At 45.7% G+C, this 25,347-nt stretch overlaps 1 protein-coding gene across 2 annotated transcripts in view; it reads right to left on the reverse strand.

Annotated features, from left to right (window-relative positions):
* ATP10B (ATPase phospholipid transporting 10B (putative)) overlaps positions 1–25,347 on the reverse strand; it is a 546,723-nt gene that overhangs the window by 176,677 nt on the left and 344,699 nt on the right. For both annotated transcript variants that reach the window (XM_086931395.1, XM_086931397.1), the window contains exon 4: positions 24,829–25,023. In XM_086931395.1, the coding sequence (XP_086787521.1) occupies positions 24,829–25,023 (195 nt within the window). The remainder of the gene's footprint in view (positions 1–24,828; positions 25,024–25,347) is intronic.

The following is a 25,347-nucleotide window of genomic DNA, read 5'->3' on the forward strand; positions in this document are numbered from 1 at the left end:
ATCGGAGTGGGGCGGAGGCTGGGTGGAGTAGCCATGTCTCCATAGAGGGACGCACTCATCAGGTTTATTGAGGCGCCCGTGTCCACCGTCGCCATGATGTCCTGATCAGCCACTTGTATTGCGCACTGTGGTAGTGTCATTGTGCGTCGGGTGGCTGTGCCGGTCATGTGCACCTTGTGTGGGGACCTTTCCTCCTCGTCGTCGTCCATGTCACTGTTGCTGGGTCCTCCTTCCGCGCCTTCAGGCTCCGCCACCGCGTGTACTGTCTGGCGGGGCTTGCTGAACTTTTTGGATCGACACACCTTTTCAAAATGGTTCATTTTCCCGCACCCGGAGCATATCTTGCCCCGTGCTGGACATTCTGGCGCCGGGTGTCTCGGGCCTCCGCAGTAACCACATGATTGCGCCGAGGCTCCGCCCTGCGGAGTTGTTGTTCTCTTCACCCATTTGGGCTGTGGGCGGACCTGCAGTTTGTTCACCGGTTCCACTTTCATATTGGCCTGCAGAGCTGCTTCCATGTGGGCTGCCCTGGCCTTGGACAGCTCCTTCGTGCGGCCCAGCGTGAGAATGTCTGGGAGGGGTTTCCCGGACTCCTCTAGAATTCTCTCGCGCAGTTTAGCAGAAGCGCAGCCCTGAATGATCTGGCCTCTGATTTCCTCCGTGACATCCTGAAATCCACACGTTAGTGCCAGTTTCTTCAACCGAGAGTGATAGGCGTCCAGCGATTCTTCTGGCAGTTGCCGCGCTTGCCTGAAGATGAACCGTTCATAGTCTTGGTTGGCCATGGGTTCAAAATGCGCATTGAGCGCGTTTATGAGCGTGTGGTGGGTTTTGGGAGTTGCTTCCGTGAGGGTGCGGGCGATGGAATGAATGTCCTTGCCACCAAGATGGAGGATCATGGCACGCTTCTGCTCCTTGTGGACCTTGGTGGCCTCAAAGAATATGAATAGCCTGTCCACCCATTCTTTCCACTTCGGTGCGAGAGTGGACGGCGCACCTTCCACCACGAACGGCTCAATGGGCGGAATGTTAGCCATCGCTTTGGACGCCCGGGAGAATGTCCGTGGGCAGCCGGGATGTGATCCAGCGGCAGCCGGAGCGCCGGACGCACTTCGCGCGACCAATCAGACTCCTGTGCGCCGCAGAGAGAAGCAGGCCAGCGCTGCTCACCTGAGGAGAGCCAGGGATCAGAGTGTTTCCTCCAGGCAGGCAGAGCGGGGGGGGTGTGTGGTGGCAAGGCACGAGCACCGCGGACACGTGGTAGTGCCCGCAGCCGCCTCACCCCAACAGGGACACACACACGCACCCCGAGCGGGGAATCGATCACCACCCTCGTCGCCAATTGTTGTGTCGGGTGATCTACGCTCAATAAGGGACATCTAACCCTGACTAGGCCTAGCACGTGGTCCTAGAATAAACTCAGCCAGACACTGGGAATAAAGTTGCTTGGTCGGTCGGCGCGCGTCTCTGAACGCCCTCTCACGTGCTCGACCTCCTTTTTATTATAGGGCGGTCACATGACCAACTTGTCCGTCCCTCCGGACCTCGGGGGCGGACCCTCGGGGACACAACAGTGTTCATGAAAGTGGTCTCAAAGCATGATGCGTACTTTCATGATCACTAAGATATTTACAGGGCCATGCAATCATTTGTTTCACAAGCCCCGCAGCCACGTTCCAATTACTAAAAAGAATCGACTCCTGACCCAAACTCGATGGCAACTGGTAAAAAGTCGGTACAACTTTCGAGGAGCGAACAGCATACAGCTTCTACAATGGTTATGAAAGCAGACAATCAGCGTCCTGGGGCTTGGAATACGAAGAATGGACCCGACTTCGGTGAGTACATAGGAGGGATTTTCTGTTTGAAAAAATGTAAACCACACTCACCTGGCAGCGGGCGGCACTGGCAGACATTCAGCAGCAGGGACACTGGGACAGGCAGGGCTAGGGAGGGCTAGAAATAATTAAATTATGGTGCGGTGAGAGAAGGCCTCTCGTCACGGTCCTGCGCGAGCCCCAATGCGCATGTGTCACCTCCAACAGCCGCGCCCGCCCCAACCCCCGGCCCCAGCCCTAAAGTGGGTGAACTGAAACTAAGAGCAGGCAGCGCGGAGGTGGAGACATCTGCGCACACGCAACCCACCCCCTAAAATGGCACTGCTGCTCTCAGATTAGATTAACGAAATTGTGTTTTTTTCACACGGACCGAGGAGAGAGGCAGGCACGCAGCAGAGGCAGCAGAGTACAGTAGTAAGTGACTACTACTGTACCGAGTGTCCAAAAAATCGGCGCTACCCACACCCAGCGACAAAACCGGCCCCCGTCCCAAAAACCGGCCCCCACCCCTGGCAGCCGACCGGGGGATTGCCCGGTGCCCGGCATTGTCAGTCCGGGCCTGGTCAGAGGCCCGTTGCTTGCCTCAACCTTAGGTCACTTTTAAAGAATGTTCTAGAATACACACTGATCCGAAATGCCCCTAGGAGTCCCAAAAAGAATCGGAAACTGAGGCTGAAGAAATCAACATGATTTGTCAAGTTGGTAAGCTAGGATTCAAACGCAGAAGAGCATCTCTGCAACTCCTGCTTGTGCAGCTGCTCTTTCCTCCCTCAAAATCATGATCCACCTCAGAGCTGGCGTCAGGCAATGTAAAATGGACAACAGCTTTCATGTAGCAAAAGGCATGAAACTCTAAGAAAGAGCAGACAATAGCACACTGTTAGGCAAAGAACACATGTGCCTCCAGGTGAGCAAGACACTGAAAGCTTGGCCCATGCTCAGCTCGAGGTCCTGTTGGAACTTCGAGCCAATCACGAGACAGACATGTGGCTTCTGCCTGCCACCCTACCTCAACGCAGCATGTAGCTTTATGGCCAGAGCTGCGACTTTGGTACTGGGGAACCAGGTTTGAGTCTCTGGGTTGGCTCAGCATCCTGTGTTTCTGGGCAAATCACCAGGGGCGGCTCCTCCATTTGGTTGGAGGACTGTCGACCCACTGCCTTCTCGCAGTGCGAGAAGGAGAAACATAAAATGGCAAAACTACCATTTTATATATCTGCTTCTCGCACTGCGAGAAAGCAGAAGTGTTTGGTTGGGGGCAGGTGGGTGGGTCTGCTCTAGGGCAGGGGAGGTGTGGCTTGCCCACTGCTGAGGACGCTGACTGTTTGGCCGGCCCTCTGGGGTCTACCAAACCAGTCATGCACACTCAGCTTTTTCTCCATGTAGCCTGCATGGCCTCCCCGTAGGCGCCTCGCTGGTCGGCATCCTGACCAATCACAACTCAACAGTGCAGCATTGTGGTGCTCATGAAGAGTACTCTAAAACCTTCAGGTCAAGTTTGCTCTATATGAAAAATAAAGAAAGGGGTAAAAATAAAGACAGCGTGAGAAAAGTCAAATAAATACCCATTCAATGACTGATTTGTACAAAGAGAAACCAGAATACCTTAATAATTAGTGTGTCCCCGCTTAAATTGTGTGATCTTAGGCAAATAACTTATTTCCCCAGAACTCCTTTGTTCATTATCTCGTATGAAAGCACTTTCAGATATGTGAGTTCCGAATACCTGTTGTACAAAAACCTATTGTGTTTGATTAATAGACTATAATGTTGCTCTACAGTAATCTGGGCTATGTAGAAGGTTTACCTGACAACTTTTTTGCCTTGTAGCTCACTGATGGGTCTTGATTAGAAACTTTTATGAACTACTTCTCAGTGCAGAGCAATAATGTAACATATTAGTTATAAAGTTTCCACGTTCAAGAACTACACTTTTTTGAAGAGGCTTTATCACATTTTCGTGAAGTTTGCTTTAAGATTTACTTACTAAACATTTCAGGGCTCGGCTTGTGGACAGGCTCTAGGAGCTGAACCAGATCTTTGGATCTAGAACCTGAGGCCATTCTAACCTAGTGAACCTCTCAGCTGTGTGAGCTCTTGGTTGAACTCAAACCCAAATTCTTCCTTCCTACTTTTGCCATTGTAAACACCTCACCAATCACTATCCCCGCCATTTTATATCTATATTTCGTCGTCTAGCATATCACAGATAGTTCGCAGAGCATTTTTGTCAATTTGATTTTCTTCACCTTTAACACCAACGACATACAAATATCAATAATATTTGTTTGGACGAGGAAAAGAAAATGTTGCTGGGCTTCAGTTTACTAATCAGAAAAAAAGCTGTATATTTGTGCAGCATCAACTAGCAAGAGGAACGTAAACCTCTCGGAACAAGTCTTACAACATAGCAGGAAGCAATTGAAAACCTTGAGCAGGGAATACGTGACCTCCACACCCAGTCTTCGGTCACTGACACGGTGCACCTACAACCAGGGAATGAGTTCACCCTTCACTCACTTAAGTGAGTGGCTGTTTGTGTTTTAAGGGAAGCAGTATGAAGATATAATTGCACTGTTTCCAGTAAATGGGTTACAGCCACACTTACCGGAAAAAAAGTTTGAAAGTAATTTACTTTTTACTGCTATGAGTGGAATGTCACCCACCACAAAGCATTCAGACACCCACTTTGTTACCACACAATTGAAGACAAAAGAAAACAAAAGAAAATAAAACAAATCACTGTTTAATCTTCGAGTTGGAAGAATTCAGCAATATATGTGAAAAGTTTTAGGTTTAATTTGGGTGGGCTTGACAGACAGATCGATTTCTAAGGAGAATCTAATCCTTAAGAAGTAACTACTTATGGAGACACTACAACACAAAAACTATACTGGGAATTCTATGCAAAGTCCTGTTGTTGGAATCTCAGACGTACTATGACACGATCAGTTCTAAATAAATCACATTTCAGATATTCAAGGCATTTATAGTTCCATTCAAGCTTATAATTCAGATCATGACTGGAAGAGTGATAACTGGATACGCTCAAATGAAAGAGCATTATCTGTTTATCTAAAGCACTATCGGCCAGATTCATCAAGCTTAATTGCGCTCGCAAAGTGCCAGATTCTGAGAATCTGGCCCTTTGCGAGTGCAATATTTTGCATTTGGGATTCATCATCCCAAATGCAAAATTCGCTAATAAAGAATTTGCACATTTGCGAGGAATTGCATTTAAGGAATCTCTATTTGAGATTCCTTAAATGCAATTCATGAACCATTTTAAAATTGCGAAATCGCAATTTTGGGCCGCTATTTACCGCGAGGTCAAACCTCGTGGTAAATAGCGAAAACTTAGAAAAATGCATTTAAATGCATTTTTCTAAGTTGCATGTTACACACACACATGTCCTTTGGACATGTGTGTGCGCAACACCAATGTAGATTACATTTCAGGGGTGCTACAGGGTGTCCTTTGGACACCCCTGGCACCCTTGAAATCGCATCCTTATTTGCGATTAGCAAATTGCTAATCGCAAATAAGGAATAACTCCCCATTCATTCCTATGGGCCTAAAGGTCCATAGGAATGAATGGGGAGTTATTCCTTATTTGCGATTAGCAATTTGCTAAATCGCAAATAAGGAATGTGTAGGAATCGGAATTTATTTAGTGATTCCTACATGAATCCCGTTTTCCAAGTCCTTAATAGCGATTCCTTAATAATCGCTATTAAGGACTCGCAAAACGGGTCTATGATGAATCTAGTGGAAAGACACAAGATGAAGAACAATACCCACATACTGAAGCTGTCGGACATTCAATTTGAACCCACCATCTTCATGGACCAGCAAAATTATTGAGTCGAATCTGCCTTCTCAAAAGAAGGTGTCTTTGCAACAGTACCCGCGGCCATAAGATTGGTATCACTTTGCTGCATTTTGGAAGTCCACATAAACGTGTTACTGCCTTTAGGTTTTACAGAATGCTGCTACGATAACACGTCTCAAGACTGATGTGAGAATTCATTTCTCTCAATAATCATGAATCGCAGATAATGCTGACTGGGGACAGCTAATATTTAATTAGGTTTTATGTAGTTTTCCGCTTAACCTAAAGCAACATAGTCACAGCCCACTAAAATTATTTTTCCCCATCAGTCTGAACCGGAAGACACCGTTTTCCCTTTTCTTGAGCCTCAAGCAGACTTGAAAACAAATAGAATGAATTCTTGCCTGACACCAAGATGGCCACCAAATGTTTAGTGTGCCTTGAGCCTCTCCGGCGCTATAGAGATGAGCTGTGGGATTCAGAAAACAGGCTAAGAGGATTCGGACCACTCATTGGCAGAAAATATGTGGAGAAAATGGACTGCCCATGCAGAAGCCCAATGATTTATAAGGGCTTCTGGCATGAATACATTTACAAAAAATGTTGGACTCACAACTGTGGTCATTTTAGAAATGTGGTGTATCACTTTATAATAAAATAACCTCTACAGAAAAGGCTGTGAAGCACCAATATTTTCTTTTTGGTTCATGTATTTCTTTAAGAAAATAGACACATGCATGAATCAAATCAAATGAATCCTGCTTCAATCAATCAATCAATCAATCAATCAATCAGGAGTTTGAATAGCGCAGCGACCTGCCGGTGAATATTATACTACAATGACATTAAACTCACTTGCTACAAGCAGAGAAGCTTCTGGGGTGTCCTTCCTTGGAATATAAAGATGTCACCTGCTGAAAGACCCAGTTTGGCTGTCTGCCCATTATATATGTAAAGAAGGAATGATTTTGATTTCAACGTGTTAAATATTAGGTATTGTTGTATAGCTCTTCAGAGAATAGATATTTTATTAACGTTCATTTCATAGAATTTTTGGGATCTGTTGCCTTGTGGCATGAGCCCAGATCACAGTCCATCATCCACAGTTGCCTTTCAGGGGCATGTGGAATCCTGGCAGAGTCCTTTCCCCCCGATTCATCAGCCACTATTCACTCAGTGTGCAGTTTTCAAACGTTTGAGAAAAGGCTGGAAAACAATGTTCTCTTGCAGTTTTGCTCACGTGAAAATTATAAATGCTGCAAAACACGGTTTTCACAATGTTGGGAAAGTACAGAAAAAACGTGCAAGGAAGAAAAAATTAATGAGAAAACCGTAAACCTATTTATGAATTGTTTTCAGCCCCCATAAAGTCATCTACACAACATATTAATCAAGCAGTTGCAATGCTATAGGTCTCGCATTTGGGAGAGTTTCACCATTTTGATGCGTTGGATGGCTCCCGAACGTCCAAAACTACGGGTTGCGTGTGCGTCGGACGGCCAGGAGCCGCCCGAATTGCGCATGCGCATCATTTTCCCGCACTGTGGGAACATTTCGAGCGCTTCCAAAGGGTTAAACTAATGGCATTGTAAATGCTATATTAAACAGCACTTGTATCACGCACAGCTACTCCAAGGAGTGTCCCGGCGCATGCCCTGCAGTGGATTAGATGAGAAACAGAAAGCTATATAAAAAGTAGGGTCTTCAGTCTCTTGCTGAAATCCTTAGGGTCACTCAGAGCCCGCAACTCCACCCATCTGTGAAAGGGAGATGCAACCGATCCTCTGCTTGCGAAAGCTGGGGATTCATGCCATAAGCTTGGTGGATGAATGGAACTGCCTAGCCGGAGTGTAGAACCTGAATCTTGCTCTCAGATAGGTCGGGCCATGCCCATAGAGAACAGAGTGAACAATTACCAGAGATTTAAACCTCACCCTGTCTCTTTCACAGGCAACCAATGGAGGCCACAAAGGTGTTGCCTAACGCTTACCCTCTATGGGAGGTTCAAAAGTAGTCTGACTGCAGCATTCTGAACAACCTGAATTTTATTCGAAAGGCAGCCAGGAAAACCAACTTACAATGCGTTGGCATAATCAATGTGGGATGTGGGTGACCGTTTTCTTGCAGTAATGGGGAGCAGCGGCAAAAATCTTTTCAGTGCCTTCAGAATACCAATGTGTATTCCGGATACATTTTTGATCTGAGAGCCAAAGCACAATTTTTCATCAAACAAGATACCCAAGTTCGTGGTAGGTCCCCCGTGGGGAGAAGGAAGGAGAGACTCGTCAGGCCAAAAGGGGCACCAAAACTGCAGAGGGAAGTTACCAAAAAAGAGGATCTCTGTCTTACCCTCCTTACACTTCAACTGGGCTAGTGTTAGCCACTGAAAGATTGCAGTCAGGTAGGTTTCAGCATAGGAAGAGCTGGACTCACTTTCGTTTGCAGGAGAAAAGGAGCTGAGTATCATCAGCATAAGAGATGACTTTGGCTCCATGTTTATCTGCTGGCTGAATGAGGGGAGACACATAGATGTTAAACAACAGGGGGAAGAGACTTGAGGAACCCCCGTAGTCAGATTCTGGGAGGCATCCGCAAAAGGCAAAATCCAGATTTGCTGAGTACTAGCCTCCAGATAGGATTTAAGCTAGTTCCAGGTTGACCCTATAACACCAATATCCCAAAGGCAGGCAAGGAGCAGGGCATGTGGGAGAGTATTTAACGCCACTGATAGGTCCAAAAGGATGAGAGCAACCATTCCCCCTGAATCTAAGGTTTCACGTATGGCCTTCGATATTTTAACCAGCACTGAGTCCGTGCTGGTTGAAGATCTGAAACCAGATTGGACAAGATGAAGAAGTTCATGTTATTTCACAAAGCTAGATAATGGTTGGGGGACCTGTTTTTAAAGGACCTTGGCCACAGCTGGAAGAAGGGAAATGGAGCAATAGTTAGAAGGAAGTGCAGAATCCAGTGCCGGCTACTGAAGCAGGGGAAAAATCATAGTCTGTTTCCAGGCAGAAGGTACCCTGGCTGACCATAGGGATACATTGAAAAGAGTATTAACTACAGGGTTAATAACTTCCGTTGCACCTGCCAATAATTTAGTCAGGCATGGATCAATAGGTGAGCTAGATTTAAGAGTTTTTAAGGCTGCCAGTGAGTCACTCAAGGACACGGCTTCATATACCTCCAGTTTAATTGGAGGGGTGGGAATTTTCACAGTAGGAGAATCCATTATCATCAGCTGGCTATCACAGGCACCAAAATGTGCATGTATAACACAAACCTTGTTGATGAAAAAACGTGAAAGTTCCTCGCACCATTCATGCAACGGTGCATGGACATTGATCTCAGCTTTGGGGGAGAGATAAACGTTGACAGTTGCAAAAATTTCTTTGGCCTTTGTGCCAGATTGGGCAATATGCTCAGCATAGTAAAGGCTTTTAACTTTAAAAATGGAAGCATAGTATTTCTTTTGAGCCCTTTTAAAAATCACTCTATCCTCTGGACTATACTTTTGTCTCCATTTGTGATTAAGCTTTTTTCACTGTTGTTTCTCTGCTTGAAGGGGGCCAGGAATCCAAGGTTTCATGGTGGAGTTCCTATTAGGCCTAGGCTGCACAGAAGGGGGGAGATGATCAACCACTTTGCTGATCCAGCTATTTATCCTCTTCCTCGATTTCTCCTGACAGTACGGGAATTGACTCAGCTAAAGCTAAACTATATTCACTAGAGTTGATCTTATTAACAGCTTTCCCCTGTTGGCTATTGGCATACTAGCCTGCTTTGGCTTATTCGGAAATTTCCAGGTGAATTTGATCAGGAAATGATCCAACCAAGTCACCAGCAGGGGGTCCTCCATTAATAGTTATAATCAAGCAAACAAGATCCAAAATGTGGCCGCCCAATGGGTGGGTAGAGTGACCAATTGTTGCAGACGGGCTTGATTCATGGAGTGAAGAAACTCCAGCGTATCCCCAGCTTCTTGATTATCCACATGGATGTTGAGATCACTGAGTAAGATAAAATGATGATAGCAAAGCGCCCACAGGATGATTACATTGTCCAAGGCTTTGAGAAACTTGCCAGCTGGACCATGGAGCCTGTACACCAGGATTCCCCCTAAGGTATATTGTGGGGGGACGCTGATTCAAAACTCCAATGCTTCAGATCCAGCCAGTTCCCCAAACTCATTCCATTGGCAGTTCCAATGTTCCCTTAACGCCACTGTGACTCCACCACCATGCCCCATTCTCTGATCAGCCCTGATTATTTTAAAACCGTCTGGGATGGCCATCTCCATCATCGGACCAGAGCTCTCAGATAACTAAGATTCGATGAGGAAGAGCAGATCAAGAAGCCCATCACTGAGTAAATCAAAGATGTCCTGTGCATGCTTAGACACAGAGTGGGCATTAATCAAGGCCGCCTTCAGTAAGTGCTCATATTGTCAATGTAAATTGTAAATGACAATGCTTTTTATTTTTCTGTTTTGATATAAACACATATTTAAAAGGCATTGTCATTTACAATGCCAGTGGCTCAAACTCTTGTAAATGCTGTAGAAAATAAATACAAACTTGGTGAACATTATCGGCGCCATCTTGCCCCTTTTCCAAGCCCATTTGTGCGCGTAAGCGGCAGCCATTTTTAGCACCATGGCCTCCCTGCCCCTCGCTGATAGCCAGCGCGTCTCTCTCTCTTAACCTCGCAAGCATCCCCCCCCCCCGCACGCTGACAACCCCCGCTCTCTCATGCCTTGGGTCATAAACCCCTCTTCAGCGCAGCTTCACCACGGAATCCCATCCTGTTCCCAGCGCGACACCTCCCCTCATTCCTTTCATGGCCTCAAACCCTTTTGATGCAAACCCCCTTTTTCCTGTGTCCCCGTTTGTCTTCCCTGTTCCCAGGCCGCCACCTGGCTCTGCGGATACTGTTTATTACCCCGTACAGTAGGAAGCTTCCCCTCCCCATCAAAAGACCCCCGAACCGATCAAAGCCCCCACCCCATGAGATCCGATCAACCCCATGCATTCCGTGAATCGGCGGAATGCCCTGCTGTGCGACAACCATCACCTGTTGTGACCGGGGTGGGGAATCCAACTGTAAATGTGTGTGGGAACGGGCCTGCAGGGGAGATTCCGAGGATGTTCTTTCTAATACTAAAGTATTGCGAGAATGTGTTATGTGCAATAAAGGTCGTAAACCCTAGTATAAGAGGCCAGGCCTCAGAGATGTGGTTAGAGCACCTCGTGACGATACTTGCTGTCTGAATTGATGTGTTCTCCTCCGGAGAGAATAAAATCCTCGTTTCCTGCCTTCCAGTCTCCAGCGCCTGCTTCTTCATTGATTAATATTGGTGGGTCATAGAGGCGATACCGCCGGGCAACATAAAAGGGTTTTTGGTTACCGGTTGTCTTTGGAACCCTTTTTAACAATTGGCGTCCCAAACGTGGGGCCCATCAGCGACTCGTGGATCCAGTGGGAGAGGTCCCGACGACAGAGTGAACGACTGCAACGATCGGAAGGTACCCTGTCCGATAGACCCACGTCTGACAGCCGATCATCCGAACTTCACTGGTTCCGAACAGACCTCTCTCGAGTGATCTGCGGTCCTGACTGGGAACCATCAGGAGTGCCACGAGAAGTACGAAGAGAAGAGGACGATCGGGCGCTGGATTCGGAAGACGAGAAACTGTCCATGCGGTCCGGGTAAGGTCGTGTAAACACGACGAATTGCGAAAGTGATAGATAATTGAAAGTGATTGATAATTGTTGAGAAAATACTAGTATTACTTTTTGTTAATTTATTGGAGATTCACTGTCTACAAACGGAGAAACAACAGGCTCTCCCTTCATAAACAGCGAAGGATAGGTACGCACCCGTCGGACCTATTTTTCTCCCCCATTGATTAACTGTTATAGATTGTTTTCTGGAGATTCTCTGTCTGCAAACAGGGAAAAATAGGTCCCCTCTTTGCAGATAGTGAAAGGGTAGGTGACGCGAACCTTTGCGAGCCTACTTATTCTCCCCATTGACCATATTGATTTTTTATTTTTCGACCTAAACATTGATTAACTGTTATAGATTGTTTTCTGGAGATTCTCCGTCTGCAAACAGGGAAAAATAGGTCCCCTCTTTGCAGATAGTGAAAGGGTAGGTGACGCAAACCTTTGCGAGCCTACTTATTCTCCCCATTGACCATATTGATTTTTTATTTTTGACCTAACATTGATTGCTCAGAATTGGTTCATGAGGTATTCACTACGTGCAAACAACGTAGAATAGAAATATTCTGTCTAGTCTTTGCGCGCAGTGATAAGATAGGTAGTGCTGACTATTATCCCATTGTGATCCGTCATGCCTGTCTTCTCCCCACTGGTTAGTAGCCTGTTTAACCCGGACCGCTTATTAGAGATGAACCATCCGGCTCCGCTGGAAGGCACCCCTAATAAGGACATGTTCATGAAGCATGGATTAATTGCTATAGCCTATAGTGAGCTGTGGCATAAATATACAAAAAAGGATCGAGAAAGACAGTGGCCACTGAGAGGATCCTTTGATCTCGACAAAATAGAAACGGTAGAAATAGCCCTTCGTAGGAATGAAACAACACCTATTATGCTCGATAGCCTCGGTATGTGGCGCAAAGAAGCCACGCAACGAAGGGAAGGCGACGAATTCAGAAAAGGTGAGGGGACACGACGGATAACCCTCCAAACGTCTAGTAGGCAAAGGGAAGGGCCAGCGATGGCACAGTCCCGAGGAGTAGACATGAAAAGCGAACGGTGTAAAGGGATGTGCCGACAAGCCAACCCCGGAACACAACGACCCGAAGGTAATCCCCCGACATTACACACAGGACGGACAGATTTAAAACAAAACCAATGTGCTTTCTGTAAATGTCTTGGACACTGGAAAGCCCAATGCCCGACTCTGCAAAGCATAGGTAAGAATGGAGGGTTGACAGAAAGGACAGACCGACAGAAAGGAAAAAGACGTGAAATAAAAACCAATCAGACTAGTACGGACAGGACAGATAGAACCACCCCGTTCGATTATGCTCGGTGGCACAGATTTCGTCAGACCAATTTTAACGACATGTTAGAGTTCTGGGACTGATTGCTCTCTGTTGCTCCCCCACTCTGAAAAACAAACACAACTGCAGGTCAGTGTAAACAACCCCCCGTTAGAGAAAAGACTCAAGAAAGCCAAGCGTCTATTATATAACTTAGGATTTAATTACGGTAAAACACACAACCAACAGTAAATAGAATAACTAGTAGAACTCTCTAAAAAGCAAACTTGACTAATAGGAAAAATACAAAACATGTTATGCTCACTCCGGAAGTCCTCGAAATGTAACAGTTCGATGGTCCCGCCCATCCGAAACACATAGCACGTGTAGGGCGGGGCCTGCCAGCAGCCATGAGCCAAAAGGGATCGCCGGCGAGAAGGTCCTGGAAGCTCCACCAAGCAGGCAATGAAATGGTCTTCCCGTACTGCCCTTCCAGGGATGGCGTCCCCCGGGCCGTGAGTAGGGAGGGGGCGGCTGCAAATGACCCCCTCCCTCGTATCTCCTGGTCCGGCCATCACGAATTCCTCCATCGAACGGATGCAGGGTGGGCAGGGAGGAAGAGGCGACACGGACGAGCCTCTTCCACCTCCACAGGTAGGAGGCTTCCCTGCCCTGGCCCGACGCCGATGTCCTCCAGCCGGGCGACGGCCATATTTCCGCAACACAGGACACACAATGCCCGACTCGTATATTTTCTCAGTACAGGACATACAAGACCCGGCTGGTATACTTGCGTAGTACAGGACATACAATGTCCGACGGGCATATTTACGGAGCACCGGATGTACAGTGGTCCCCCAAGAGTCGGAATCAGGGGTGTAGGGTGGTCATCATGTGCGCCCCTGATTCCAAGAGACGGCGTAGGATGCACCGGGAGAGGAAGGCGGCACGGTGAGCCTCCCTCACCTCCCCAGATGAAGGCTCCACTGCTGCACCCTGGCGCCCCGAACCAAAATGTCCTGCTCCAGCAGCATGATGCTCTATCTTTCGCCATCACAAGAAGTTTCTTCCACTCCTGATGGATACGGAAAAGGTGGCCGCCACAGGGTCTCAAAATGGCGTCTGGGCCCTCGAAAGGCGGGTCTAGGCCGCTGGAGTAACTTTGTCCGAAATTGCAACTCGGGCACTTGCCCACCTGGGCGCAAGCCCCCACCATCGACAAACATCCCCTCGACTTTGAAGATTCTACCAAAGTCCCAAGAGCCCTCGGCCCCTTCAGGCTTCCGGTGAGGAACAGTTGCATTGATCTCAAATGAAATAACCACGGCACAGCAACAAGATGGCGGTGCTCTCGTGTCTGCATCAGCTTCCGTCTGAACCACCCAGGAACATTATGGGCTAACGAACTCGAGCAAGTTCCGGCTGAACATCAACATGACCCGGTAAGAGAGACTCTATCCCCTCCCTCTCTTGATTGACGGTCCACACCACCAGCCCCTCTGTTAGCACAATTTTCTTTTGAACTGCCGAAAGGGACTCTGGTCCAACCGCCAATTGTCGGGGATATTTTGCCCCTGATGCTACTTCCGGACTAAACCGGCCTCGCCCAAAATGGCGCCGGTATCAATGGAAACTAACGGATGCCTCGTGGTGTTCCTTAGCTAATAAAACTTGATGTACTAAGATATATATATATATACGAACCATTGCGCACTCGATGTTAAAGGGAGGAGGGTTCACTTGGCGAACATTTAAGAAGGGTTCCGTAAAACGTTGATCTCAATGAACAATTTATTTTTGATATTTGTTGTAACTGATACATAACATCGCTTATGATGTACACCCGCGGTTTACCTCTAGGAAATGTGATCACGATGAGCTTGACTGTGTTTCCATTTATGAACTGAAATGCCCCTGATTCCTTCGTCACGCAATGAAATGTTTTTTGGTTACTTGCAAATAATTAATTAGACCTTTTTTACATGTTCTTGTGCTACAAAATAACCCCCTACTGTATGTGCTTCCATCGACGACATGTCAGGCCAAAATATGAATTGCGCTCTCACATTTTACGTACTGAATAATTCTACAAATAAAGGTCTTAAAAAGCTATGGATAGGCATCGCGTACTTTTGTAAATACGGGTATCGGTGGGAGGGTTTTTCTGTGCGCAACTGTTCTGCTCTTTTTTTAAGGTTATCCGAGAAATGGTTGTTCGGCCCTGGGTTGATGGTCGAATCGAAGGTATGATACGCTGCCTCCAAGACATGCGACTAAGCTCAGGGACTGACGTATGAAGAAGGACCTCGACTTCTGAGAGTGGGTAAAGTAAAACGGTGTGATTGATAAAATGTTATAAAGATATGGTGATCGAAGGTACTAAGGTACAGGGTTGAACGAAGAACTGATATGCCTTAGAACATCACAGCTTTGGGAATGATTTAGGGATCCCGATGGCCGGATACATCTACAAAACCGGGTACCTCACGCTAGGCACCTCTGATTCCTCTTTTTAGCGTTTTTCACTACACACGATCCTTAATGCCATCCTCGAACCTCCCCATGAACCACCTATCACATTGCCTACCCCCATGACTTTAGGAAACCAGAACCCTAAGGGATTATATCCCGAAGAGATAAGTACGAGTATGTGGTAAGTAAAGGACTTTCGTGCCCATACATTTGATGTGTTCGAATGTTGTCCCCCTACCTCCCCTTTTTTCCCCCTTTTTCCCTCTGCAGGTTACATTAGAATCCCGATTAGAGTATCATAAGGGATCTGGAACCACGTCACGCCCGATGCATGAAAACGGACTACCGCTGCAAGACGACACAAAAAAAGGACGTCCTACCCGATGCACGACCTTTTTGTACTAGATCTAATGCTTTTCTGTCCCAAAACTGCATGCTTTTTTTACATCCTAACACAGACCCGAAACGTCTAACGTTGGGTAACGCACTGAATAGCCCAAACAATACACGGTCATTCTCTATGTCCCATGTGTACTGTTTTGCCTATTCTCTCTCTCTCTCTCTCTCCCTCTCTCTCACTCTCTCTCTCACTCTCTCTCTCTCTCTCTCTCTCTCACTCACTCTTCCACCCCTCCACACTTTCCCTCTTCCTAGCAACTGGCACCTAATTGGCGAACCTGGTGCACCTCCTGATTGGCCCCAAATACCACAAGTATTTGCACAAATTTGTCCTAAATAAAATTGTATCGGTACCACGTTACTACCTCTCCTTTTCTACTAAAATATGGATGAAATTTAAATTTGTCCGATAGGAAAGGGACAGGTAAGACGACTAAGGTTCCCTAAATTTGACCCACTCTCAGGGAACTATTTGTCAGTGGCTTCTATGATAAAATGTGTCAGTGGTAATGCGACCATCCCCATTGCAAATTGTCTCCGTACCCCAAGCCGTAAGAAATGATCGAGACACCCCCATCTATCCAAAATGCCCCCAGTTTTGTGTCAGCTGCCCCGAACGAGAGCCTGAAAAACGCCCCCTGCTCTAATTCACTGTGTTCCTAATTGTTGTCCATAAGATCCCTCCTTCCCCGAGGATAAGTTTAATAATTATTGCAAACCACCCCTCCCGAGTTTTTGTAGTAACCAGGTTGCGAGGATTTATATAGAAAGTTAGAAAGATGTATGCAAAGTTAAAAATTAGATCGAAAATCGAAAGACCTTGTTGCTGTAAGCCTTGCTGAAAATAAGATGTTTTGATGTAATGAAGACTTGTTTAGCCTATGTTCATCCCTCAGAAGGATGCCTATCAGACTATGGTGAATAGCACGTTGCACTTTTTGTAAAATACAAGGCCCTGGAGACCAGCCTAACCTTTCAAGACTTGTACTAGGGAAATGGGTCTCTGCCAGAAGAACTGACATCTACTATAATAGACATATGACAAATGAACGTAATAATCATCAAAGCGTCAAAGAATTAGCCAACAAAAGGAAATTGTAAGGAATCCAGCAAATCCATCATCAATTGTTTATACGTTAGCCGCAAAAATCTCCAATGTAGCGAGTGCTTACCCCAGTTGCTTGGTGTTGGGAGAGAAATAGACTTATGTAATTACCTTCTTCTGCAATATCTCTAAAGACTGTCTTTTCAACACTCATTTAAGGGTATCACTGTCGGAGGAGAAAGAGACCGGATGTGGGAGCACGCGGCCTGACTGCGGATTGTGAAACATCAGCAACGGAGGCCGAGGCGAGACCACAGCAGTAAGGAGACGCCAGACGGGGCATTGTTTCAGACAAAGCTAAGGAAAGGGCTGACCTGAAGCCCCTGCTATATGATCAACGTGTGCCAAAAGCCCCCGCTCTCTGAACATGGTTACGGACTCGCCTGTCGCAAACTCTCCGCCTCCCCCTGATCTGTTCCCGACTTGGCCTTGCTCCATCCCCTCCTCCTCCGACCTACCATAAGGACTGTTCACACCCGCACCTTTCCACCCGAACTCCCAAGTTCCTCCAAATCCTACTGAGCTACCCAGAGAAGAGTACTCCCTGCGTCAGAAGGGAGGGAGCTCCGACTAAGTAGACCACGAACTATGTTAAATCCCAGAACGGTGACCTAGAACTCCACCAAGGGTCGCCCCCGAAGAAAAGATAAACAAAGTCTGTGGTTCTGCCCGCTACCAATCACCCTGAAGATGATGGAAGCAACAGGAAATGCCCACCACAGAGACTCAAGAAACGAACAGATCTCACAATTCTGGAACAATTGCATTTTCCATTGCAAATCTATGCTCTGCATTTCGGAAGAAGATGCACCTGCCCCAAAACCATAACGCATTTCTCCTACGAGGTCTGACGAAAACCAAACAGAATGCACCCCTACCCGCAGACCCCAACAACTCAATCCACATGGACACTTCTGTTGAATAGGTAATCCAGGTGCTCAACAGTGCTGACAGACAACGAGAACTCTGATATATTTTTACTGCATCTCCTTTCTCTCCCAATCACCATTGGACTGACTATGCACCCGCCGTATACAAAAAGGACTTACTTATATGATAACTAACCAGTTCTTATTCTATGATCTGTACCCAACGCCCTCGCTACGTAATTCTAGTCTGATATTGCATTACGATGACTTCTTCTGCAACCAACTTAACGATGAACCCGCCTACTAAATGATGAGATTTTTCAATATGATGTTTACAATGTGATGTTTATGTACAGTTCTTTCGCCTAAATCCCCTCTCCCTTACTTATGATCGCTGCATATAGATGTAGATAGGAAATAGGCCAGCAAGATGTCTTGGAAATGTTAAAGGGAGGACTGTAGAAAATAAATACAAACTTGGTGAACATTATCGGCGCCATCTTGCCCCTTTTCCAAGCCCATTTGTGCGCGTAAGCGGCAGCCATTTTTAGCACCATGGCCTCCCTGCCCCTCGCTGATAGCCAGCGCGTCTCTCTCTCTTAACCTTGCAAGCATCCCCCCCCCCGCACGCTGACAACCCCCGCTCTCTCATGCCTTGGGTCATAAACCCCTCTTCAGCGCAGCTTCACCACGGAATCCCATCCTGTTCCCAGCGCGACACCTCCCCTCATTCCTTTCATGGCCTCAAACCCTTTTGATGCAAACCCCCTTTTTCCTGTGTCCCCGTTTGTCTTCCCTGTTCCCAGGCCGCCACCTGGCTCTGCGGATACTGTTTATTACCCCGTACAGTAGGAAGCTTCCCCTCCCCATCAAAAGACCCCCGAACCGATCAAAGCCCCCACCCCATGAGATCCGATCAACCCCATGCATTCCGTGAATCGGCGGAATGCCCTGCTGTGCGACAACCATCACCTGTTGTGACCGGGGTGGGGAATCCAACTGTAAATGTGTGTGGGAACGGGCCTGCAGGGGAGATTCCGAGGATGTTCTTTCTAATACTAAAGTATTGCGAGAATGTGTTATGTGCAATAAAGGTCGTAAACCCTAGTATAAGAGGCCAGGCCTCAGAGATGTGGTTAGAGCACCTCGTGACGATACTTGCTGTCTGAATTGATGTGTTCTCCTCCGGAGAGAATAAAATCCTCGTTTCCTGCCTTCCAGTCTCCAGCGCCTGCTTCTTCATTGATTAATATTGGTGGGTCATAGAGGTGATACCGCCGGGCAACATAAAAGGGTTTTTGGTTACCGGTTGTCTTTGGAACCCTTTTTAACAATGCGAGACAAGTTTTATTTCAAAGAAGTTGCCTCCATTGTCCCGGGCTGCTCAGAAAGTGAAAGTGCTCATGGCATGCTGAATGTTGAAGGAAAGTATTTTGTGCCTGCAGTAGGAGAAGCTCATGAAAGAAAATAGTACTTACAGACTAAATAAGACATACCATGCAACAACAGAAGTAAAAGGGCCAGTCCTCATGGGATGTTACAAATTAAGATAAGTCAATACTAAGGAGGGACTAACAAGCCTATTAATGAATCAGAAGCCAGCATTTACAAAGGACAATGATACAAGCCAATGAAAAATATGGGCAGAGAGTGGGCGAAGCCCATACTCTAATAAAGAATGCCTCGCAGTGTAGCGCATCCGCTGCCCAGGCTCGACCTAAAAAAACTGACTTTCAATGACATTAAACTGTGCCCTGGAATAATATTGGAGTTTCTGGAATAACGTGGGCTAAAATTGGAGATTCAGGAATATTTAAAGTCAGAAGAGATGACAGGGTCTTTTGAGAGTGTGATATTTTTGTCTACATTTGGGAAAACACAGGGCTAGCAAGTGCTACTGGGCCACAACTGTAGTGGTTTGGATCATTTGTCTCTGGAGTCCTGTGGTCCATCCTACTACAGCTCCGTTTATTGGGCCATATACACCCTTTCCACACTTGAATTTCACAGTAGTAAGTGTGTGCAGTTAAAGGCTTTTCAGTGAGGTAGTCTGGGGGTAGAGAGTGGGAACTCAAACAATAAACATATAAGTTCTTTCATCACATCAAAATTAGATAATAAACACAAGACATGTTAATCATCGCAAGGTTGCATACTATTGCTTCTACAGTTAGTATCTACACAGAAATCAGAAGACTTGAGGAAAGCACAGGTGCGGGTTCATTATAGGTGCAGATGAGCAGCTTCCCTGGTTTCTGTTACCCATAGTATAGCACGATCAGGCGGGTCCCCAGACCAAAAGCACACACAGCTCTTCCAGCAAGATGCACACACTTCTGGTGCTGTCCCCTTATCTCTGTGAAACTAGTTGTCTAACAGACACCCTCCCGGATCGCAACAGTTTAGTACTCAGCGTAGCACACCCCTCTCTGTTCTTGAAGAACTAGGAACTAGAAGCAGGAAGCTTAATTGGTCCCATTTTTATACACACATCGCGGACAGGGGATGTTGATTCCATAGCCAAAGCCCAGATACTGGTTTGGGGTGGTTCCTTTTCATATTTCAGGATATTACTTTATCGAAAAAGCACTGACCAGAGAAGAGGAATCACCAGGAGACCATCATTGCGCCTTGAAGATACGCTTTGAAATTGCCAACAGTGAGGCTGACCGCGATTCATCACTGCGCAGTTCCTTGTTATTTCGGCAATATATAAATGTTCCAAAGGTCTATTTGGCCTATTAGAGATTCATGCCCTTCTTTCAAAATGACAGCCAGAGTGCTGCACAATTGAATGTCCGACCAGCCCCGTTAACAGCGGAATCTCCGTACTAATATTTTTAGCGTTTTCATAGTGATTGACACGCTCGCCCTATTACCACAAATATCCCTAAGACAAATCAGAACCTGACGGTGCAGTGCCGTAAGCTCAATTTTTCAGATTAATTATATGATGGTACTTTCCTGACGAAGACACTTGGTGTCGAAACGCGTTGAAGAAACCGTCACTACTTCACCCTTACCATCATTTTTTAATTTTATGTTCATGTCTGTTCATGTCTGTTTTAATTATTATGTATATGTTTTTATTTAGAAAATATATGCATTTTTTGTGTAATTTGTATTAAGAAAATTATTAAATATTCTGATGATCTTTTATAAAAATCGTTTTTTAGTAAAGTGTCATTTTTAATTTGCTGGTTTTCATTGCACTTTGGAATTTTGGTTTGCCTGGGGTTGTTACTTGTCATTATATTACTGTATCAAAGACATGCATTTGAAAAAAGTGTTACCTCTCAAAGCAGCCAATGTAGGCTCCATGAAGGAGGACCCACAACATATGCAAAACGTCATGTGAAAGCTCTGCACCTGGCTGTCATTAGCCTTCCTGAAACAGCACTCTGTGAGAGACTAAAGTGGCAAGTCCTACCTAGAAGCCTCCCTCCCTCTAACAATTGAGTCTGCTGTCTCAACCCATGCCCTAATGTTAACCCAAATGGAAGTGCTCATGAAGGACTAATCAGTAATCTTTTGATCAAAAGGTCTTTACAGAATTTCTAAAGGCAGCCCTGTACCCCTCCTCCCACACTTCTGTGTCTATGCTAACACCCTCTAGCTAAGGAATGCAGGCAATAGATTTTCACTATCTGGGAGGCTGTATTACAACCTCCATCTTTGGGCAATCCAAAATGGATCCTGCTGGTCTCAGCAATCTTACATTTATTGTTATTGTTGTTATTGTTACTTTAGCTTATATAGTGCCATCTCACCTACTGGTCTCAAGGCGCTTATGACCAAAGGAGCAGCCAGGAAATCTCACGCAGAAAGAAGGAGCAATAGATTATATAGATCCAAAGGCTTCCCTAAACAAAAGAGTTTTTAGCTGTTTCCTAAAGCATAGGAGGCTACCATACACATGTTACACAGCATACACTTGAAAGCACAGGTAATGAGGTGCTCTGGTTGACTCATACAAGCAAAACTTTACACAAGTGGGGCTACAATGCGCCACACGCCTCCTGAAATAGAGAAAAAAGATCTCTTCATTGCTAAAATTAAAAACATGGTAAGTTGACACCAATACTTAATGCCATTAACCCAGGACCTAGACAGCAGTTCCTTGTCATGTAGAGAGCATGCTTGGTGTACCCCTAAAGGTCTCAAAACCATGACTTGGACCTAACAGTCAATGGACAGGACTAGGTCTCAGTGTGCATGCAGGATTACCATATGTGCTGGGCAAATTTGTTTTTTAAATACCACATATCATATGCCGATAGGTGACTTAGGGCAGTAGTACACACCTGTTTACCATGCATGAGACATTCCTATCCCAATAATCTCATTTAGGTAATTTCATGCCACCACATGCACAAAACATACAGAACTGATGTACACAGATCTGATAAGAGCAGTCTTGTTCCCCTAAGCGGCTTTGTGGCTTAGTTGCCCAGAACATGGTTTTTGACTGCTGTAAATTTGCATTTGGGTCTGGCTGAATGAAAGTGAGCGTTCCATTGTTTGAAATTGAGTTTCTGGTTGACTCACGTATGCACTTAAGCCAGACAGAACCCACCACTCTAGTCAGGGCAAGTAAGTTAAAACACCAAAGATAACCTGTGCTCACCCCCAGTAGCTTGGTGCAGAGCAGTCAGGCTATCCCCAGAGGCAATGTGCAAAATGTTTGGGCAACACACTCCCACTAGTAACACAATAATTACACCAGAAAAGAGACTCCACACAGGATTATATGAAATATATTGTACATAAATCATGGATCATGACTCAAAGGCTGTGCAAATGATGCAACACCTGACATCCTACTCATTATCCTAACAGGGCAACACTCTAAAAAATATGCATAAAACATCAGGGCATGAACTATAATAGGTTATAACATATAGACACATGAATCATAACTTCGGTGCATACTATTCAAATCCTGGCAAGGTAAGGCAAGACTACATATGTGAAGGCATCAGGGCATAAAAATGCAGCAGTTTATAAAATGCAAGAATACCACATTAGCCTAAGTAAGGTCAAGTAGGTTATGGTAAAACATATGAATCACAATATAAGCTTCTGACAATGGAGGTCACAGTGCTCCTGCACTTCTTTTCATCTTCATACAGTAAACCACACTCTCCCTTGAAACTGACACTTTATAGGGCTAAATTTGGGATTGGGACGATATAGTAATATCCCTAAATCTCAACCACCTTCCAGAGGCCTCCGTTGAGGACCTCTCAGTGTGGCGAAAACACCTATCTAGTCCCTTAAGGTAGGTTTGGTAAAGAAGGTTGGGATCAGGTGCTGGCGCTTGCTATCACGCGGGGTAGCTGCTGGACAAAGAAGACTCCTACACGGGCAATAATGTGCGCAACCTCCTTGCAGCTTGATTGCTAGGGGTAGTCACATGCATGCAACCAAGCCATAGAAAGACAATCCCCAGGGTGCAAACAGCACTCACTCTCTTCACTTGTGGTCTCTCCCCAGAATGTTCCCCAGTACCTCCTGGTGGTCTAGTGAACATGGGGGTGTGCCACTGCTAAAAAGTCTGCATAAATACCAACAGGCCTCAGGGATGGGGCCCACCTTCTTAGATTGCAGCCTCGCCTAGCTGTTCCTCTACCACAAGGTTTGGGTGTGGGGCCGACCAGCCGAGGAAGACTATGCAATGCCCCTTTTGTCACACCCAGCCTTTCTTGTAATGTAATTGCAATTGCATTTATATAGTGCTTACTACCCCTGATGAGGTGTCGAAGTGCTTTTTCGGCGAGTGGCACGCTACTCAGTAGGCCTCACTGTAGTGAGAAACAAATTAGGCTGTTTGTCACTACCAGCCCATGCCACACAAAAAAGGGACATGTCTTGTCTTTTACTTATAAAGCACCCTGCCCATGGGGCTATATAGGGACAATCTTAGGGGTGATCTATATGTAGTAAAAGGGGAGTTTAAGGCTTGGCAAGTTGTTTAAAATGCCAAATCAATGTGGTAGTAAACTGCACATGCAGGCCCTCAGTGGCAGGCCAGAGACAGATTTGAGAGGCTACTTCTGTGGGTGGCGCAAGCAGCGCTTTAGGCCCACTAAAAGCAGTTAATTTACTGGCCATAGGTATATGGGATATCATTGTACAAGGGACTTGCATGTAAATTAACCCTTTTGATGCTGATGACGAGCTCAGCTCGTCATCACCCACGGGTGTCGTGTGCTGATGACGAGCTGAGCTCGTCATAGTGCCACTAAAATGGCATTTTCCAGCACTGGGGGGGAAAACGCCCAGCAGCCATGTGGTTAAATATGTAAACCAATCATATTATGTTTAAAGGAGAGAGCACATTCACTTTAGTACTGATTAGCAATGGTGAATTGCCCAGAGTCCTAAAGCCAACAAAAGAGCATCAGAAGAATAGGAGGTAGAAGGCAAAAGGTTTGGAGATAACGCTGCAGAAAGGTCCAGGTCCAACACCCATTAAGACACGCAATATAGCCTTGAAGCCCCCTGCTGAGGGATATACCTGTTATTAAAGGCCCTGAACCCATCTTATAGGCTTGAGCCGCAGGCAAGGGCCTATAACGAGTGAGAGGGCCTTTAACCACAGGCCTGATGCAGAAGGGCTATAAGTGTATTAGAACATTCCACCCACTGAGCATAGAATATTCTAAATTAAAAAGGAAGAGATATGAAGACAAATATTGGAATGTTCATGGTCTGGGCTTATACCAGCCATTATGAGCCCGGAGCTACTCTGCTGTCGTAAATTGAGCCCTCAACATTCCAGTGTTCTAAGATCTGTTTGATTTTAAAATGCTACAAATAAAGTACTTCACATTTTAAGTATTTCCTTTCCAGCATTTTTTCTCTCACTACTTTCACTTTGATGTATAGAATTGTCTTAATACAAGGATGATCAGCACCCTGAAAAAATTGTATTTGGTGACTATTTTTCTTAACGTATGATGCTCTAATGCACTCACGTGCACTTTATACAATACATAAAAAAATATTCTGTACCGCTGACTAGCTTTGCAAGGCATTGATTTCCACGCTTAAACTTTATGAATATCATCCATTCATCCTATTCATGAAATGTTTTATGTAAGAAAGTAAGAAGGAATAATTTCATGACATCATTAAATAAACTGTGCACATCTTAATCTTGCTCTGCTTGAAAGTAATATGTGATTATTTTAACAGCTACATCATCCCTTTATCAACACAAAGGCATATTTCTTACATAAATCATACCGCTGAAAAATGCTAGCCCTAGGACGGGCAATGTTAACTTACCTGTGGTACACTGTTGTTTTCAAACGATTGATCTTCCTGTCTACCAGGTACCTCTTGAGATCTTCCAAACCATCCTTGACAGCAACAACCCCAAGCACTATGGCCAGGGGGATCATAGTGATTTCCTTATGGAATACTTGCACCGGGGGCATCCAGTTCAGGATGGCGAGGAAAAGGAAGTACACGTTGGCAAATCTAGAGAATGAGAATACGAGAGTCATTGACAGCTTTCTTGTGGAGCACGGCTATATGAAAAGCTGCAGAGCAATTTTGGTAATTCTTTTGAAATCGCATTGTGAGCAGTTTTGTTGTTGTACTTCACTTGGCTATAAGGGCCACGGTGTAGTCACTAGCCCAATCTCCTCCATTCAAGAGAAGTCCCCCAAAGACTCACAGCATAAATACCATGTTAGGAGAGACTCTCAATTTGACACTTACCTTACAAAGAATACCAGTAGATGAAAACCTGCCCTGGGGCTGAAAATCTTTGGAAGAACTGAAGTTTGGGGAGGTATATGG

Source organism: Lissotriton vulgaris, chromosome 7 (assembly GCF_964263255.1).
Source record: "Lissotriton vulgaris chromosome 7, aLisVul1.2, whole genome shotgun sequence".
Classification (NCBI taxonomy): domain Eukaryota; kingdom Metazoa; phylum Chordata; class Amphibia; order Caudata; family Salamandridae; genus Lissotriton; species Lissotriton vulgaris.